The sequence below is a fragment of the Neofelis nebulosa genome, chromosome 18 (genome assembly GCF_028018385.1).
Source record: "Neofelis nebulosa isolate mNeoNeb1 chromosome 18, mNeoNeb1.pri, whole genome shotgun sequence".
Taxonomy (NCBI): domain Eukaryota; kingdom Metazoa; phylum Chordata; class Mammalia; order Carnivora; family Felidae; genus Neofelis; species Neofelis nebulosa.
Window position 1 is genome coordinate 7029233 of NC_080799.1, and position 17291 is coordinate 7046523.

At 47.9% G+C, this 17291-nt stretch overlaps 2 protein-coding genes across 5 annotated transcripts in view; one reads left to right on the plus strand and one right to left on the minus strand.

Moving 5' to 3' along the window:
• GJC3 (gap junction protein gamma 3) overlaps window positions 1–7387 on the minus strand; it is a 26207-nt gene extending 18820 nt beyond the window's left edge. The window contains exons 1-2 of one of the 4 annotated variants that reach the window (XR_009256524.1): window positions 7277–7387; window positions 5639–5789 (exon numbers count right to left, since the gene is read on the minus strand). The gene's annotated coding sequence lies outside the window, so the exon portion shown is untranslated. Of the gene's footprint in view, window positions 1–5463; window positions 5573–5638; window positions 5790–7276 lie in introns of those variants that run through there. The other 3 variants (XM_058710497.1, XM_058710499.1, XM_058710498.1) reach the window with 3 other exon arrangements.
• Window positions 7322–13975, plus strand: AZGP1 (alpha-2-glycoprotein 1, zinc-binding). Its single transcript, XM_058710500.1, has 4 exons — window positions 7322–7425; window positions 9193–9453; window positions 12500–12775; window positions 13392–13975. The coding sequence occupies exons 1-4, from the start codon at window positions 7350–7352 to the stop codon at window positions 13655–13657; spliced, it is 879 nt and encodes a 292-aa protein (XP_058566483.1). The 5' UTR covers window positions 7322–7349; the 3' UTR covers window positions 13658–13975.
• The last annotated feature ends 3316 nt before the right edge of the window (window positions 13976–17291 follow it).

The following is a 17291-nucleotide window of genomic DNA, read 5'->3' on the forward strand; positions in this document are numbered from 1 at the left end:
TCCTTACTTATCTCCTTATGTATCTTACTTATTAGTCTGTTCAGATTTTCTATTCATGATTCAGACTTGGTAGGTTGTCTGTTTCTAGGAATTTATCCATTTCTTCTAGGTTATCCAATTTGTTGATGTATAATTGTTCATTCTAGTCTCATATACTCCTTTGTATTTTTGTGGTATCAGTTGTAGTATCCCCACCTTCATTTGTAATTTTATTTGAGTTCTGTCTCTTTTTTTCTTGGTAAGACTAGCTAAAGGTTTGTTAATTTTGTTTATCCTTTTTTTAAAAAAAAAAAAAAGCTCTTAGTTTTCATTCATCTTTTCTATTGTGTTTCTGGTCCCTGTTTCATTTATTTCTACTCTGGAAGAGGCAGGATGGGAACTAAGGGTGGCTCTAGGGTCAGACTCTTAGTCCTCTGCCAAACCACTTCTCAAGGAGGAGGAGCTACTGAGTCAGGTGCCTTTTGCACATCTTTGCATACGGCTTGTAATCATCTCCTTGGAAACCAAGAGCCGTGACCCCACATTCAGGGTTATGCAGATGGTCCGCCAGAGTGACCAAAGTCCTTGTTTAAATGTCTGAAGTGGGGGTGGAAAGTGGGGAGGTGCACAGAGCCTGGGGAATAGGGACACTTTTCAAAGTTGCATGAATTTCTCCAGATTCTTCAATGGCTCCATTTATAAATGTCCCCAGTGCCCGGGTCAGTGTGGGTATCAAGGGAGGAGGCTAAGTTTGGTGCGGGGCCGGGGGGAGTAGTAGGAGAAGGGGGTTTTTGCCTAGTTATTTCTAAACTTCTGACAAGATCCTAAAGCACCAAGACAAACTTCTCTTTCACAATAAGTTTCTGAGGGTTGGTGCCAAGAAAGAAGCCCCTGAGGGTCGAGAGAGCTCTCCTCCCACTTCTTTATTCCACCAAACAATGCCTTCTTTGTCTCTCCTCTTCCCACCAAAAGAGACCAGCTTCCTCCCACAGCCGTATGTTGTTGACATGTGCCATGACCTGGAGCAGCAGGGTGCAGGGATCACCCAAGGGTAGGGAGTAAAAAGAAGTTTGGAGGCCTGGCATCTCTGTAACCCACCTCTATGGGAGGAGAAACCTTTCTTCTCTCCCTCCCTCCTTCATTTTCACAGTTGGATATATCTATCTGGTTTGGAGGAGTATGAGAGGTCACCAGGAACAAGGGTTGAGGAGGGGTCAGCAGAAGTAAAGTATCAGAACAAGAAGGAAAACATCTCCCCCAGAGAATTGAATACGGCAGCACTGGACCTAAGAGACCTGGAAAGAAGAGAGCTAAGCTAGTCCTGGACCCATCATCACAATGAAAATCTGGAGGAAACAAAAATATAAACCAACAATTTCTTAAGATTGTGCAGGTTTAAAATCTGTAACATTTACAAATAGTCAACAAATGTATTTCTCACCATTATGGAAAGAACTCAACTTAGCAACAAGTTTAACTCAAGAACTGATGATATAGAGGCAGCATCCTGGTTTTATTCCATGCTGATCCCATCTGGCTCATTTCTAGAATTTCTAGAAAATCCTCCTTCCTGCACTTTGTACTACGTAAAGGCAAGCTCTTGCCCATGCAAGAATGCAACGCTGAGAGATGGACAGGAAGGAAAGCCTGGAGACCAGAGGCCATGGTCAGCTGTTGATCCCGATGACCAAGTTTTTTCCTCCTTGATCTTCTGCTACCTCACAAAGGGACTCACAGTTGACCCATACCTCAAAATCCTCTCCACCTTGGTAGCTCCTTAGTCTGTGACTTTCTCTATGCCAGATTTTCCAGGCCTAGTGAAGTCTTTCCCAGGTTTTAGGTCACTGCCTGCTCCAACAATCAGGCCTTCTTTCTCCATGATTATAAAAGCAGAAATCCCCTGGGACTCTAGTGCCAAGTGGTAGGGATGGAGAACGAGAGGAAGGCCAAGTTCAGAAGACTAGAAAAGACATCTTTGAAAGACATCATGGACTATTCCAAGGTCAGAGAAGGCCAGTAGAATGAATGCTATGCTGTTTTCACAGCTCAAGGGATAATCCCTCATAGGCATGAAAAGGGAAGTTAGCAAGAAGGCAATATCAGAGCCCTGAAAACCAACAAAAGACACAGTAGAAATACACAGACACAACTCATCTACTTTCCTCCTCCCATCCTCACCCCCAGGCCTTAGCTCTCACACAAGAAGTGGTGTCAGAGCCAACTTTCATCCACGCACATCTGACTACACCCCTACCCATCTGAGGCTGATCCCACTTTAGAAAGCATCAGACTCACCCCTGCCCAGGGTTGTTGGGTGGAAAATGAACTGACTTTGGGGTCATTCTGACCAAGGTTCACATGGTGGCTCTGCTACTCACTAGATATTTCATAGTGGCTTCATCAGGTGACTTAATCATCTGGGCTGCTTTGTATCAATAACTCCTCTCATGGTTATTGTGAGAATTCCATTTTTAAAACCTAGCCTATGTAAGCTGCATGGGGACAAGGGATAGTGTCTCTTGATCTGCCCTGTTCCCCCGTTGCCAAGGACATTACTTGGCATTTAGAACTTACTCATTAAATATGGTCCATAGTTCATAGTCCATTTGTGGTTTTTACTGAATGTTTTCCTTGCCATTGACTGTTACAGCCACGTGGAACCCTAAGGATCCTTCAGGCCATTTTACATAAGAGGAAGCAGACCCAGAATAAATCATTTCTGTGGGTCATACAGATTGCAAGATGCAAAGCAAGAGGCCAGTTCCTCATACCCAGTAAACTATTGATACCGACCACAGAATTAGAGACTAAGAGTGGGAGTAGAGAACAAAATGCCCCAAAAGCTGCAGGGAATCTGGAATCTCCAGGAGGATGAACCAGAAAAAGAGCCTGGATCATAAGTAGGAGTGATTAGGGCACAGAGGACTGGAAAGGACATTACCTGGAACAGAAAACTTGTGGTCAGAAGTCATGAGTAATGGATGATAAATAAAGAGAGGAAGAGGGGGCCCCAAGGTAATTATAATAGATGGCATTTATTGAGCAAGTGCTATGTACCAAGTACCTGTGATCTTATTTAATTTTCACCAAAAAACACATCAGAGATAAAACTATTACTATTAATATCCATTTTAACAATAAGGAAATTGAAGCAGAGAAGAATTAAGTAATTTCCTCAAGGTCACAAATGTAGCAGGTGATGGTGGCACTGGGGATCAAACCCAGACATGCTTTCTGTAAAACCTGGATCATTGACCAAAACTCTCACCATATTAGGAGTTACTGTTTTGAGTAATCAGAAGGAGGGAGGAGGAAGCCCTAGGTAGGGATTATATTGATCCCAGTGACTGGCTACTCAGAGAGGATAAAACAAAGGGGCATTGTTGAAAATGGGTGGGGGAGATGGGGACATTCGGAATTTGGGATAGGGCCAGTAAAAAAATAAAGGAGCAGACATAATCACTGCACAACCATAAAACTGAACGGTTGAAATCTTACGTTGAATGGAAAGAAAAATTGCAAATAATATAAAGACTAAAAATAATTTTTATTTGGTTCTGGAATACCTACAAATGTTGTGTCTGGTGCTCTCAGCAGTCACAAGATATCCAAAGAAATAAATTCTGTTCAACTGACTCAAGAGCATCCTCAGATCTGATTTTCCTCTCCCAGCCCACCAATAAGCTCTCTCTTGTGGCAAATGGGAGATTACCTTTAAGACTCAAGAAACACCAACCCAAGTGGAAATGTCTGACTTGGACCTTAATGATGTGGGGATATTAGGTTTATAGGTCTACTGCAGTTCCAGAAGGCCAGCAGTGAGGCCTGGATTATCCATCCTGTTTGCCCTGCAGTGGTAGACCAGCTTTCCCAAAATTGCACCAGCATATCTACGCAAAAGGAGCCTTCCCTGCTCAACCCCCCTCCGCCAAGACTGGAGCACACAGGCGGGTTGATCACCTTGGCACACAAAATCCCCTCTGCCAGTGGGAATCCACATGCAGACAGGAGGGGTGTGGGACCATCCCTGAGACAGGTGCTTGTCAGAGTCTGGAATTTAGCCCTACTTGCAAGCCCATAAATTAACTGTTACTATTTCGTGGATGCTGGCAGAAGACAGGAGAACCTTCGGACACAGACAAAGGACTGTTGGTCATGGCACATCAGGCAGTATGAACATCACGTTGGCCAGAGTTACCCTGTGCCCCTAAATCCCAGGCAGTATCTCTGAAGGACCCAGATGGATGTTATATAAGCAGTAGGCTTGTGTACGTTACAGTCAAGAAACACTGAACTTGGGAAAGGCATGCTTTTCTCATGAACTGTCTTGAGCCTGATCTTTTTCCAAAGGGCATCTCTTGAGGTTGCTCACTGCAAACACTACCCTGAGAAATGGCCCAGGTGGTGACCACACAGGGCTTGGCATTCTTGACATGCCCAGTAAGAACATGCAAGAAGCTCAAGCTCAAGACCCATGGCAGATTGCCCTGCCCAGCAGACACCCCTGACCCCCCCTACCTCTGCACTGGGTTGACCAGTTGTCCCCATGAGCTCTGCAACTCACAAAATGATTGCTCTGCTGGCAAGGCAGGATTGTATCCCAAAGGTACTGACACACTGATCTTTGGTAACTCTCTGCATGTGTTGCAATGAGATTAATATGATTGGTGAGGAGTTTGCAGTTGAATAAGAACATAGAAAAGTAATGACTTAGCGGCTCCATTGAAAACAAAAGTTTGTGTGGAAAAGTAAAATAATTATAGTTGATTGCATAACAGAGCTGTAAAGGTATTACATAGTCATAATAATGAAAACAATGAATATAGATCTAACCTAAGTTCTCATATATAATATTTATATTGGGGGATGGATGATGGGAAGTGGGTGTGTGTGATGGAGGCTGGCAAAAGAAAGAAGGTAAATCATCTCTTCCAGAATATCTAGGATATCTATATACATCTATATAATGCCTGACACTGAAATATCAAGAAAGCATTTTATTCAAAAACATGGAGGTATACATCTCCAAAATAACCAGCTAAAAAGATATGAAAATCATTGAATGAAAAATAAAGAAAAAATATTTTGGAAATCATTTTACTTTGCATAAACCAGGCATTGAAAAAATACTTACTGTCCTTAAGTAAAGAATTTTCACTGGGAATGGTTGACAGAAAAGAGAAGAACTGCAGAAAGATCATGCAATTGGAAGTAACAATGTGGAAATTTCATTTCTAAGTAATCTCTGTACCCAACGTGGGGCTTGAACTTAACCCCAAGCTCAAGAGTTGAGCACTCTACAAACTGAGCCAACCAGGCACCCCTGGAAATTTATTTTGAACACAAATTTGACTCAATCCTCAACTGCTTTTATAGCTTTATAGGATAAAATCAATAATAAAAACTAAACTAAAATAAAATAAAATAAAATATAAAATAAAAAAATATGAAGCCAGACTAGCTGGCTGTGTATGGAGGCCCTACCTTCAGGGTCTCACACCTTCCAGGGAATGTTGGGTTGAAAGCTCTAGAGTAAAAACAAAGAAAAAAAGACATCAAATTCAACAAAGAAATCCCAGCCTGAGCACCCTTGGACCCTGTAGCCCTGGACAGCAGTAAAAAATGGGAATCAGAGAACATCCCTGTGAAGTGGCTGAGGTCTACCTGGAGGCGGAGTACTCTGACCTGTTCAGAGTGAGCGCCTACTACCTGGACTAAGCATTCACTGCTTCTTATGTTCTACTCGCCAGCAATGAGCATGAGAAGGACCAAGGAACCTCGAGAAGAGAGGACACAGCAGGCAGAAGACCCTGCAGAATAGAAAGAGGGCTTAGAAGTATGCAATGGTGTTCCTCAGAATCCTACTTTAGCCACTATACGTATTCTCAAAAGCTCTGGGTTCAGGAGGAGAATGGGGACAGGGAGAGACATTGCCAGCCAGCACACTCGTGAGACTCAAGGAAAGTGCCTAAGTTCAGATTCTGTCCTTATCCTGAGCTCCCTAGGGAGAAACTGGCCTGGATAAGCCAGCTCCTTCAGATCTCTTGCCCAATAGTACTTTCTCTTACACCGAATTGGGTGAGCCGTATGCAAAAATACTGTCTTTGATATTTAGTCATGGAAGAAAACCCAAATAACTCAGAAGGAAATAACTCAGCCAGTGATATGTCAAAGCAACTTTGGGCTCTTTGAACAAATTGAAAGAACACATGACAAAAGAAAAATTTCAGATCAATAAGGAAACCCAAAGTCCACAGAACAGGCCAGGGCTAAGGCAGACTGAAATGTGAGACCCCGCCCCACCCAGGACAGGAGACATAGGCTGGGGGTCGGCCAGCAAAGGGACCCATGGAAGATCCCAGTCCTAGCCAGCTGTGGGGGAAGGGGAGAGAGACACAGAGCCACTCAGACACCCAGAGAAACTTCCTGGAGGGGTTCAGATTTCAGAGGAGGTGTGAAAGCCAAGACAGCTGGCCAAGAAGAGGTAAAAAGATTGTTCCTGACCAGTCAGGCATGAGACGGCTGAGTGGAGGGTCACAGGGACCTGATAAGGGACATGATGAGAGTGGATCTGGTCCATGGGCACCCCCAGGCTCACCAGGGAGGATAAGGTGTCCAGAGGACCAAATGTGTGTCCTTCCCTGAGCACCTCCCACCTGCCCAACAGAGAACCAGCAACAGATCCTCCTGCAGGCAGAACTAAGTTCAAGGGCACTTTAAAGATGCCCCACCCCAGGAGGTCCTCACTGCCACACGCTGTCTCCTTCTTGGCAGTTCCTCAGTCCCTTAGTACTCCCCTGTCTCTTTGGCAGATTCCTCTGGGGACAGAGAGATAGGGAGGGAGTCAGGGATGTGAATGTCCTCCAGACAGAACTCTGGGATGCTGGGTGTGAGAGAGAGAGAGTCATACCCTAGATGGGCTCTGCCAGGGGCCCAGGCTCTGGCCAGGTGCAGAGCTTTTCCAGAGGTGGTCTGACAACACCCAAGTCCCCTCCCCGCACCCACAGTGAGCCTAGGGTGGGTCATGATAGACTGCAGAGGCATTTGCCACCTGATACCCCCGGCCATTGGCATTCTTTCACCTGGGGGATACACAGACTTTCAGCCTGCGGATCGGCCGTCTCAGCTCTTGATTTGCACACTGTCTCTGAGCTCACTGAGTGCAGCCTCTGCCCAGGGTGGCTTGTGCATCCTTCTCTCTCACTGTCAGGGGAGGAGCCTGTCCTGCACTCTCATTGGCCTGCAAAGTCGCCTTCCCTGGGCTGGGCTCAAAGCCCAACCATTCCCATAACTACACCTGGCTTTATCTCCAAGTAGTCTGCTCCGAGCTCCAGGACCCAAGGCAGTCCAGAACCTTCCAGTCAGGCACAATGGGCACAATGGTGTCTGTCCTGCTGTCCCTGCTGCTCCTTCTGGGCCCTGCAGTCCCTCAGGAGACCCAAGCTGGTGAGTGAGGAAGTAAGGGTGGCTCTGGAGAAGAACGGAGGGGAAGTAATAAATGGAACAGGTGGGCTGGAGAAGAGCCCCTCCTACAGCTGTGATCCACAAGTAGACTGTGTGAATGGGAGGCCAAGGCTGTCAGCTAACTCAGCTCAGAAACTTCTAGAAGCACTGAGGGAGCCTCTGGACCCATGATAAATGAGGCTGTAAAGATCTGAAACCCCTTAGTTTACAAATGAACAAAACTAAGACCAGAGAGGTGAAGTGATCTGGCCAGAGTCATACAGCCAGGACGGGGCAGGAGCCACACAGGTAGAACTTCTTGTTCTTTTCTTTCTTCCAAGGGCTGGAGGAATCTGTCTGACTCTCAGGGAAGAGAGAGCAACCCCAAGGGGCAGATATGAAGGCAGGTTAACTGGAGGGTTCTAGAAAGAAATCTGTCCCCTCCCCCCACAGTGCCACTGTTAACCCTGAAGGCAAGTTACTGGGAGAGAGGCCAGCTGGAACCTTGAAAGAACCAAAGTCAACTCTAGAACAGGAAAATGAGGCTGTTTCTCAGCCAAAAGTCTCAGGGGGAAGAAATATAAGCCAAAGTGTGCATGTTTTAAGTTTGCTACATTTACAAACTATGAGAACATAGGTTTTATTTGAGAATGTTAATCACACCCTAGTCCAAAATTTGTATTAGCCAGGGTTGTCCAGAGAAACAGAACTAATAGGATGCATATCCAGACAGAGATTGACTTTAAGGAATTAGCTTGCACAATTGAAATCCACAGGCTAGTTCAGCAGGTAGAGACCCAGAGAAGAGTCGGTGTTGCCATCCTGAGACCAAAGGAAGTCTGGAGGCAGAATAACTTCTTCTTTGGGGGACCAGGCTTTTTTCTTGTGGCCTTCAACTGATTGGGTGAGGCCCACCCACATTATGAAGGGTAATATGCTTTACTTGAGGTCTACTGAATTAATAATGTTGGTAGTCATGTGGCAGATTCCTAGTTCAAGTACTGAAATTATTCTTGCTAATTAGTTTCTAAATGTGATTAACATTTAACACCCCTGTGAGTTGTATCATGAATTAATTATGGCAATGTCCTCCTCTCCAAGTCCCTGCCTTATACCAAAACATAAGGCACAGCCCTGGGAATTCTGAGCTCTAGATCCATTCTAGGTCATTTCCTGAGTTTTCTGGTAAATTCTTCCTACACATTCGAACTATATGTATTAGACTAGGTTAGACTAGGTTGTGTTCCAGTAACAAAGTTGTTAGTGGCTTAACCCAACACATTGTTTATTTCTTACTCATGTAAAGTGAATACAGATAAGGCAACTTTCCTGTCTTCCGTGGGGTGACTCTGGAATCCAGGGACTCCTGTTTTATCCTGAGGCCTCCACAGTCATCACCTAAATAAGAGACAGAGACAACAAACCAGCTAATAGGGCCTGAGACCAGAAGAAAGACATCACTACAATTCACATCCCCTTTTGGCAGAACTCAGTCTCATGATCCCAATATACCTACAAGGGGGCTGAGAAGTATTGTGTTGTCTCGTGCCAAGACAAGACAGTGTAGTGAAGCTACAGAATGGTCTCTGAAATGCCATCCCTAGAGTTGGGAGGGCCCTTTCACTCGAGCGAGCCTCCAGTGAGGTGAGGCTGTGGGCTGCAGAGGCCAAGGCCCAGTGACCACATCCCCCTTCCCCCTTCCTGGCCCTCTGCTGCCCCAAGTTGGGCCTGCATGGACCCCACACTTCAAAGTCTCTTCCTCTTTTTCAGGATCTTACCGTCTCAGCTTCCTCTACACCGGGGTGTCCAGGCCCACTGACAGTCTCCCCAGCTTCCAGGCCACTGCCCACCTCAATGACCAGGTCTTCTTTCACTATGACAGTAAAAGCAGGAAGGCCATACCCCTGGACCCATGGAGCCAGATGGAAGGAATAGAGGACTGGGAGAAGGAGAGTGAACTTCAGCAGGCCAGGGAGAGCATCTTCATGGAGACTCTGCAGGACATCATGGACTATTACAAGGACAGAGAAGGTCAGTGGACCAAGGAGGGTGGGGTGGAGGGTCTTAGCCCTGCAGGTGTGAGTGGAAAGGGATCAGCAGGATGGAACTAATCCCCACCCCTAACAAGGAACAGAAAGCAGAGTAGAAATATGTAGACATTCTGCATCTCCCCACCCCCACCCCACAACGCAGCTGCTCTCCGCCTGCCCCGTCATGTCCCTATCCTCACTCCCAGACCTCAGCTCTCACAGGAAGTGATGTCAGACTCAGCTCTCACCCAGGCACATGTGACCTCTCAGCTCCACACCCCAATCCGTCTGGGGCTGCTGGCTGGCACTTCAGAAGGCATCAGACTCCCCAGCCCAGGGATGTCAAGCAGAGAGTGAGCTCACCCTGGGGTCGGTCAGACGTGGGTTCACATCGCAGCCCAGCCAGTCACTAGCCATTTCACAGTGAACGCATCTTAATGCCTGGTCTGAATCGGCAAAACTGGAATCTCCAAGAGATTCCATCAAACTTACCTATGTGAATTCCACAAAGGCTAGAACTTCATCTGTCTTGATCACCCCTCTAGTCCCATCCCCTAGGACAGCCAGTAACACCTGCTCAAATGAAATGTGTTGCGTGATTGAGAGAAAGTGCCTGGCACCAACCATGGCCCATACCGGGAGCTAGTGGGGAGTGAATTCAAAGCCACATGCTGTTAGAGGTACAGGGAATCCTAAAGGCCCTCCTCTCCATGAGGGCTCATCTGGACATGTGGTAGGAGGCATTTGAGGAGCCAGGACAGTGCAGGGCACCAGGACTGGCTCCCATGTGTCTAGCCCACCACGCAGTCCTGCACACTGCCCACTCCCCAAGTCAGCCAGTCACAGGCTGGCAAACTGTTGATACTAAGTCATCGTAGGGCGGGCATCGAAAGATGGGTTTCTGAGTACAAAAATGCCTAAGAAGCTACACGGAACCTGAAAGTTTCCTAAAGGAGGCCAGAGTTTTGCAGAAATCTGAAGGATAAGGAATGGGAAGCCCGGGTAAGGAAAACAGCCCAGTGAGTGTGTCAGAAGTAGGACAGGGTGATTGATGCACAGTGCCCAGAGACGCCAGCAGACATTTCACCAGCTGGAATAAAAATGTTGACACGAGTAATTATGAGGAAAGAGGGTAAAGAGATGAACACAGGGTGGCAGGAAAAGGATGGGAGCGAACACTTATGGAGCACTTGCTAGGCACCAGGCACGGGTGTTAACACTTGTCATGCTCGCGCTCACCCTCTAAAGTAGTACTGTCACCATCGCTGTCTCCAAGATGAGAAAACAGAGGCCCAGAGAGGTTAAAGGCCCAAGTTGGTGCACAAGCCAGGTGGGGGTGGGGAGAGAGCTGCCACTTGAGGCCAGGGAGCTTGAGATGAGAACCTGTGCCCTCGGCGCTAATCAGTATTGGGTAAACACCTCCCTTTATCACCAAAATGAAGACATGTGTCCCCTTCCCTAAGGGGGCTGATTTCCAAGGCTTGTGGCTCGCTGGGAAGAGAGGGGGCCTCCGAGATTTGTAATGTAGACATCAAACTCCGGAGAAGAGGGAAGCAGTGATCACATCACGTTTCCTCCAGTGGTGATGTCAGCTCCACTTAGAAATGAGAGGGGGATTGGGGCGCCTGGGTGGCGCAGTCGGCTAAGCGTCCGACTTCAGCCAGGTCACGATCTCGCGCTCCGTGAGTTCGAGCCCCGCGTCGGGCTCTGGGCTAATGGCTCGGAGCCTGGAGCCTGTTTCCGATTCTGTGTCTCCCTCTCTCTCTGCCCCTCCCCCGTTCGTGCTCTGTCTCTCTCTGTCCCAAAAATAAATAAAAAATGTTAAAAAAAAAAAAAAAAAAAAAAAAAAAAGAAATGAGAGGGGGAAATGGGGGACATTTCATAATCTGCATAAAACTCTAAATATGAAATTCTATTTCACTCAGAGACAGCACTTCAGTGTGGTTGTGTCAGGTTTCTTTTTTTTTTTTTTTTTAATTTTTTTTTCAACGTTTTTTATTTATTTTTGGGACAGAGAGAGACAGAGCATGAACGGGGGAGGGGCAGAGAGAGAGGGAGACACAGAATCGGAAACAGGCTCCAGGCTCCGAGCCATCGGCCCAGAGCCTGACGCGGGGCTCGAACTCATGGACCGTGAGATCGTGACCTGGCTGAAGTCGGACGCTTAACCGACTGCACCACCCAGGCGCCCCGGTTGTGTCAGGTTTCTAAGAGCTTCCGATGGGGCACCTGGGTGGCTCAGTGGGTTAAGCGTCCAACTTCAACTCAGGTCATGATCTCGCGGTTCATGAGTCAGAGCCCTGTGTCAGGCTCTGTGCTGACAGCTGGGAGCCTGGATCCTGCTTTGGATTCTGTGTCTCCCTCTCTCTCTCTGCCCCCTCCCCACTCCAACTCTGTCTCTCTCTCTGTCTCTCTCTGTCTCTCTCAAAAATAAGTAAAACATAGGAGCTCCTGGGTGGCTCAGTCACTTAAGTGTCTGACTTCAGCTTAGATCACGATCTCGTGGTTCATGAGTTTGAGCCTCACATCTGGCTTTGCACTGACAGCTCAGTGCCTGGAACCTGCTTCAGATTTCGTGTCTCCCTCTCTCTCTGCCCCTCCCCGACTCTCTGTCTCTGTCTCTCTCTCTCTCTCTCTCAAAAATAAACATTTTTAAAAATTACATAAATAAATAAAACATTAAAAAATGTTTAATAAAAGAATTTATAAAATATAAAAAGAGCTCCCAGTGCATTCACAGTTCACTAAATGAGATGATGCACAGGGACTAGACATCCTGTGCCTAGTCTCTAGCTCCCTGATACTCCCCAGCTGGGAAGAATGTTTCTCTGCTCAGATGGGCCTAAAACCCAAAGCAAAGCAACTTTCCCTGTCTCTGTCTGCTGTATGTCTGGCTCATAACCCATTTGTCAAGATAAAGGGACCATGTGCTTAGGTTTCCAAAACCACTCTTCCTGCTGTTTTTGCAAACTGTGTAGGAATAACAGTTATTAAGACGGAGATGTTGCCAGGCTGACTGACTTCCTGGGGGCCCGGGGAGGGTACAGGGTCTCACACCTTTCAGGGAAGGTTTGGCTGTGAGCTCCTGAATAACAAAAGCAGTGGAGCATTCTGGAAGTATGCCTACGATGGACAGAACTTCATCGAGTTCAACAGAGAAATCCCAGGCTGGGTCCCCCAGGACCCAGCAGCTCTGAACACCAAGCGGAAGTGGGAGGCAGAAGAGGTCTACGTGCAGCGGGCCAAGGCCTATCTGGAAGAGGAGTGCCCGGCAATGCTGCGGAGGTACCTGCAATATGGCAAGGCCTTCCTGGACCGACAAGGTACCCCCCACTTCCTGTGCCCTGCTCCTCCCGAGCTGAGCTGAGAAGGACCAAGGTGATCTCAGGCTGGGAACCCAGGGAATATCTCAGGCACATCCCATGGTGGTGTCTCTATGCTGATGCCTCCTGGCTTGACACTGGATGGAGGCAGGCATGTAAAATGCCTGCCTGCGACAGGACTGGTCGGCACAAGCTAACACGTTGGTTTGGGAGGCGATGAGAGTGAGGGTCCTACAGGATACAGCAGGGAAGGGTCTGATGGACAGAGCCGCAGGCAGAACTGAGGCCTAGAGCTGAGCCTGGGAGAGGAGAGAGCCCCAAAGCCCACTCAGAAGTTTGGGAAAAAATAAAAACTGTATGGAGGCATTCACAATTTCTTGCCATCAGATGTCAGTACATGGTGGAGGGACAAGGGAGCAAGAGGGTGGCCACAGTCATTCCATGATCCAACATGGGAACCCTCAGCCTTCCCTGATCTTCATAAGGCTTCCCTGGGGAGGCAGACACAAAACTTGGAGTTCTGCTCATCACCAACACCCAGAGAGTGGAGGGAAGGGACACGAGCAGGGAGTCATCTAGGGCACACCCTCCATGTCCACACTCTGTCCCCCCGCAGATCCCCCATCTATGTCCATCACCAGGACCCCAGGAGAAGATACAATCAAGTGCTGGGCCAGTGACTTCTACCCACAAGATATTGATCTGCACTGGATTCAGGGGGGCAATACAGTAGAGACTGAGGTGAGGGGAGACCTTCTCCCCAGTGGAAACGGCACTTACCTGTCTTGGGTGTCGTTGACAGTTTCCCCTTGGAGAACTAGGAACACAGTCTTCTGTCGCATAGTGCACAGCAGCCTGGACCAGCCCCTCACTGGGCTGTAGGACAAGAGGCAGGGAACCAGGGCTGACGGCTGCAAGGGGACTCAGGTGCAGCAGTCACCCTTCCTACAGAACGCCAGAAGATGAGCTCTAGAAACCACCGTCAGCATCACCAGTGGGGCCCAGGGAACAGTGTGAGAAGTCAGGGGACAGAAGATTTGAATGCCGGCCACTGAGCTGACTCACTGCTAAATTCTCTTGCAAAACCCCATTATCTAATCTATAGAATCAAATCAACAGTAATCACCTTGCCTAGCACACAGTGTAGGAAGAGATTTTTCAACTGCAGTGGAGTAAAAATAATGAGTACATGTTACCATTCGTCCTGTGCTCCTAAGCCTCTGATTCATCTGAAATTCTCGGCATCGACTCAAAGCAGCGTTTCTGGGCATCATGACCTGGGATGTCAACTGTAGCGTGGCGTGGACCACCTGGTCCGTTGGGCCTTGTTCAGGAGCCCACTGTGGATGTCCCATCTGTTGTGAGGCTGGAGAACCTCTTTAATACAAACCCAAGCCTCCTCTGTGCCTCAGTTGCCCCAGACCTCCCTCCTCCCTGTGAAACACTGCCCTCCATTCCAGTGCTCCAGCATTCCCACACCATTTTGCCTTGGAGCCACACACCATAGCTCATTCGAGAGGCTTCCTCTCTCCAGGACACACTCCCAGGAAAGCAGGAATCTGATGTTCACTTGTATGCGTGTGTGTGTGTGTGTGTGTGTGTGTGTGTGTGTGTGTTTAACCAGGTTACCCACCACCATTCACAGGTTTAAACCCAAAAAGACAGAGCAGGGCTCACACTTGACCTTTTCATTAAGCTAATCTCTATGACGAGACTTTCCTTTCCTTCCCAGCCTCAGCCTCTACACTGGATTTCTCCAAGTGAAATGAGCTGAGCTGAGCTCATTAAGCATTCAGAATTCTAAGCTGACTCTTTTATTTTTCTTGAAACTCTAAATTTTAAGATTATACTTTTTATTTTTGATACTTTGGCCAAGTTTGGAAATCAAAGCTGAGAAATAGCTTCTTCAGTCTATGTGAAATCCATATTCCTCTCCTCCAAGACAAAAACACAAACAAATAAACAGTATAGGGCTACAGGTGGGGATATCCCAATAGTCAAGAGGGAAAAATATAGCCATTGATATTTCAAACCACATGACACTGAACAAATAAAGAAAACCACGTGATGGGAGAATTTCAGATCAATAAGGAAACCCAAAGTCCACAGAACAGGCCAGGGCTAACGCAGACTGAAATGTGAGACCCCACCCCACCTAGGACAGGGGACATGGCTTGGGAGTGGGTCAGGAAAAGGAACCTCAGAAGACCCCAGTCCTGGCCAGCTGTGGGGGAAGGGGAGAGGGACACAGAGCCACTCAGACACCCAGAGAAACTTCCTGGATGGATTCAGATTTCAGAGGAGGTGTGAAGGCCAAGACAGCTGGCCAAGAAAAGGTAAAAAAATCGTTCCTGACCAGTCGGGCATGAGATGGCTGAGTGGAGGGCCACAGGGACCTGACAAGGGATGTGACTGAGAGTGGGGCTAGGCCATGGGCATGCCCAGGCCCACCAGGGAGGATAAAGGGCCCAGAGGACCAAATGTGTGTCCTTCCCTGAGCACCTCCCACCTGCCCAACAGAGAACCAGCAACAGATCCTCCTGCAGGCAGAACTAAGTTCAAGGGCACTTTAAAGATGCCCCCCCCCTCCCAGGAGGGCCTCACTGCCACAAACCATCTCCTTGGCAGTTCCTCAGTCCCTTAGTACTACCTCATCTCTCTGGAAGATTCCTCTGGGGACAGTTCACCAGCTAGACTGCAGGGATGGGCAGGAGATGCCAAAGGGCTACAAGACTTAACCCTAGTCTCTGTTAAGGTCCTCTTCAGTTTGGCTGAACGCTGCCTTTTCAGCCTAGCGTGCTACTAAATCTTGCTATGCCAGCCAAGTAGACCTGATTGTCAGATATGTTTAGTGTTTTCTCCTGTTTCTTTTGTTTATTTATTGGTGCATTCACTCAAGAATTCTATACTGAGTATCGATTTTCTGCTTGGTACTCTAAGCATTGGAGACCAAGCAGGACAAGTAGGTACCACACTTTCCTGCCTGGAGCTTGCCCCAATTCTGTTTATTGAAACAATACCCTCCATCAAGGTTCAACCCAAAGCTTACCTCCTCCCGTGACCACTACCATGATCACTAATTCCAACACATACTCCTTCTATGCTATCAGATAGAAAAATCAGGGAAGATTTCCAGAAAGACACTGAGGGAAGCTAATTTCCACACTATCTAAGCATCCCACACCACCCCATCACCTCATCTCTTTTTTGTCCCTTTCCAAGTGAAAGGAAAGGAATCAAAGATGGGAATAACCGGGGGGAAGAGCATTTGGGGCAGAGGGCACAGCAAAGACCAAGTCCCCAGGGCAGGAACAATCATGGTGCTTGAAAGACAGAATAAAGACCAGTGGACTCCAGCATCATGAACAAGAGGAGAGTCATAAGAGAAGATGTTGAAAAGACAGATAGCAGCCAGATTGTATAAGAGCTTTGTCAGCCTTGGGAAGGAGTTTCTACTGCAAACGGCACTGCCTGGTAGGTTTTAACAAAGATGGTGATATGATTTGATTTAGGTTTTTAAAATATCCCTTTGGGGCGCCTGGGTGGCGCAGTCGGTTAAGCGTCCGACTTCAGCCAGGTCACGATCTCGCGGTCCGTGAGTTCGAGCCCCGTGTCAGGCTCTGGGCTGATGGCTCAGAGCCTGGAGCCTGTTTCCGATTCTGTGTCTCCCTCTCTCTCTGCCCCTCCCCCGTTCATGCTCTGTCTCTCTCTGTCCCAAAAATAAATAAAAAATGTTGAAAAAAAAAATTTAAATAAAATATCCCTTTGGGGTGCCTGGGTGGCTCAGTGGGTTGAACCTCAGACACTTGATTTCAACTCAGGTCATGATCTCGCAATTCATGGGTTGGAGCCCGACGTCTGGCTCCATGCTGACGGTGCAGAGCCTGCTTGGAATTCTCTCTTTCCCTCCCCCCCCCCCAAAAAATAAATAAATAAACTTTAAAAATACAATATCCCTTTGGCTGTTATGTGAAGAACAGACCATGGCGACGCAAGAGTGGAAACAGGGAGACTAGATACAAGGCCGGGGGAAGGACTTGGATCACAGTCGTAGTAGCTGTCAAGATAGGCAGCCAGAGTCAGGATATATTCTGGGAATCAAGCCTATGGGGACTTGCGGATGGACCCGATGAGCACTGAATTTGCTGAGAGGTTGGCTATGAGCTGTGGGGTAGAGTCTGATCTGAGTCACTTCTGGCAGCACGCTCCTCCCTAGGCTGTCATGTCCCACACAGGCCTCCTGCTTCAGCCCCCTTGATTGCTCACTCCACCTGATCCCTGCTGCTGGAGCATCTGGAAGCTTCCTGCTTCTCATCCAAGGAAGAATTTTCAAGATGATCCACCTCCAATAGTATTGCCTGCACTCCCAGCGTAGCTGCTCCCAAGACCAGCCTCCAAACCGATCCGTGCTGTTCCTTTCTGCGTCTTTCCTCGCTCTTACAGCTCAGACCTCATTCGTCTCTCCCTCTAGCCCCCTTACACGGCCCCACCCTGCCTGCGTACCCTGGGTGAAGAG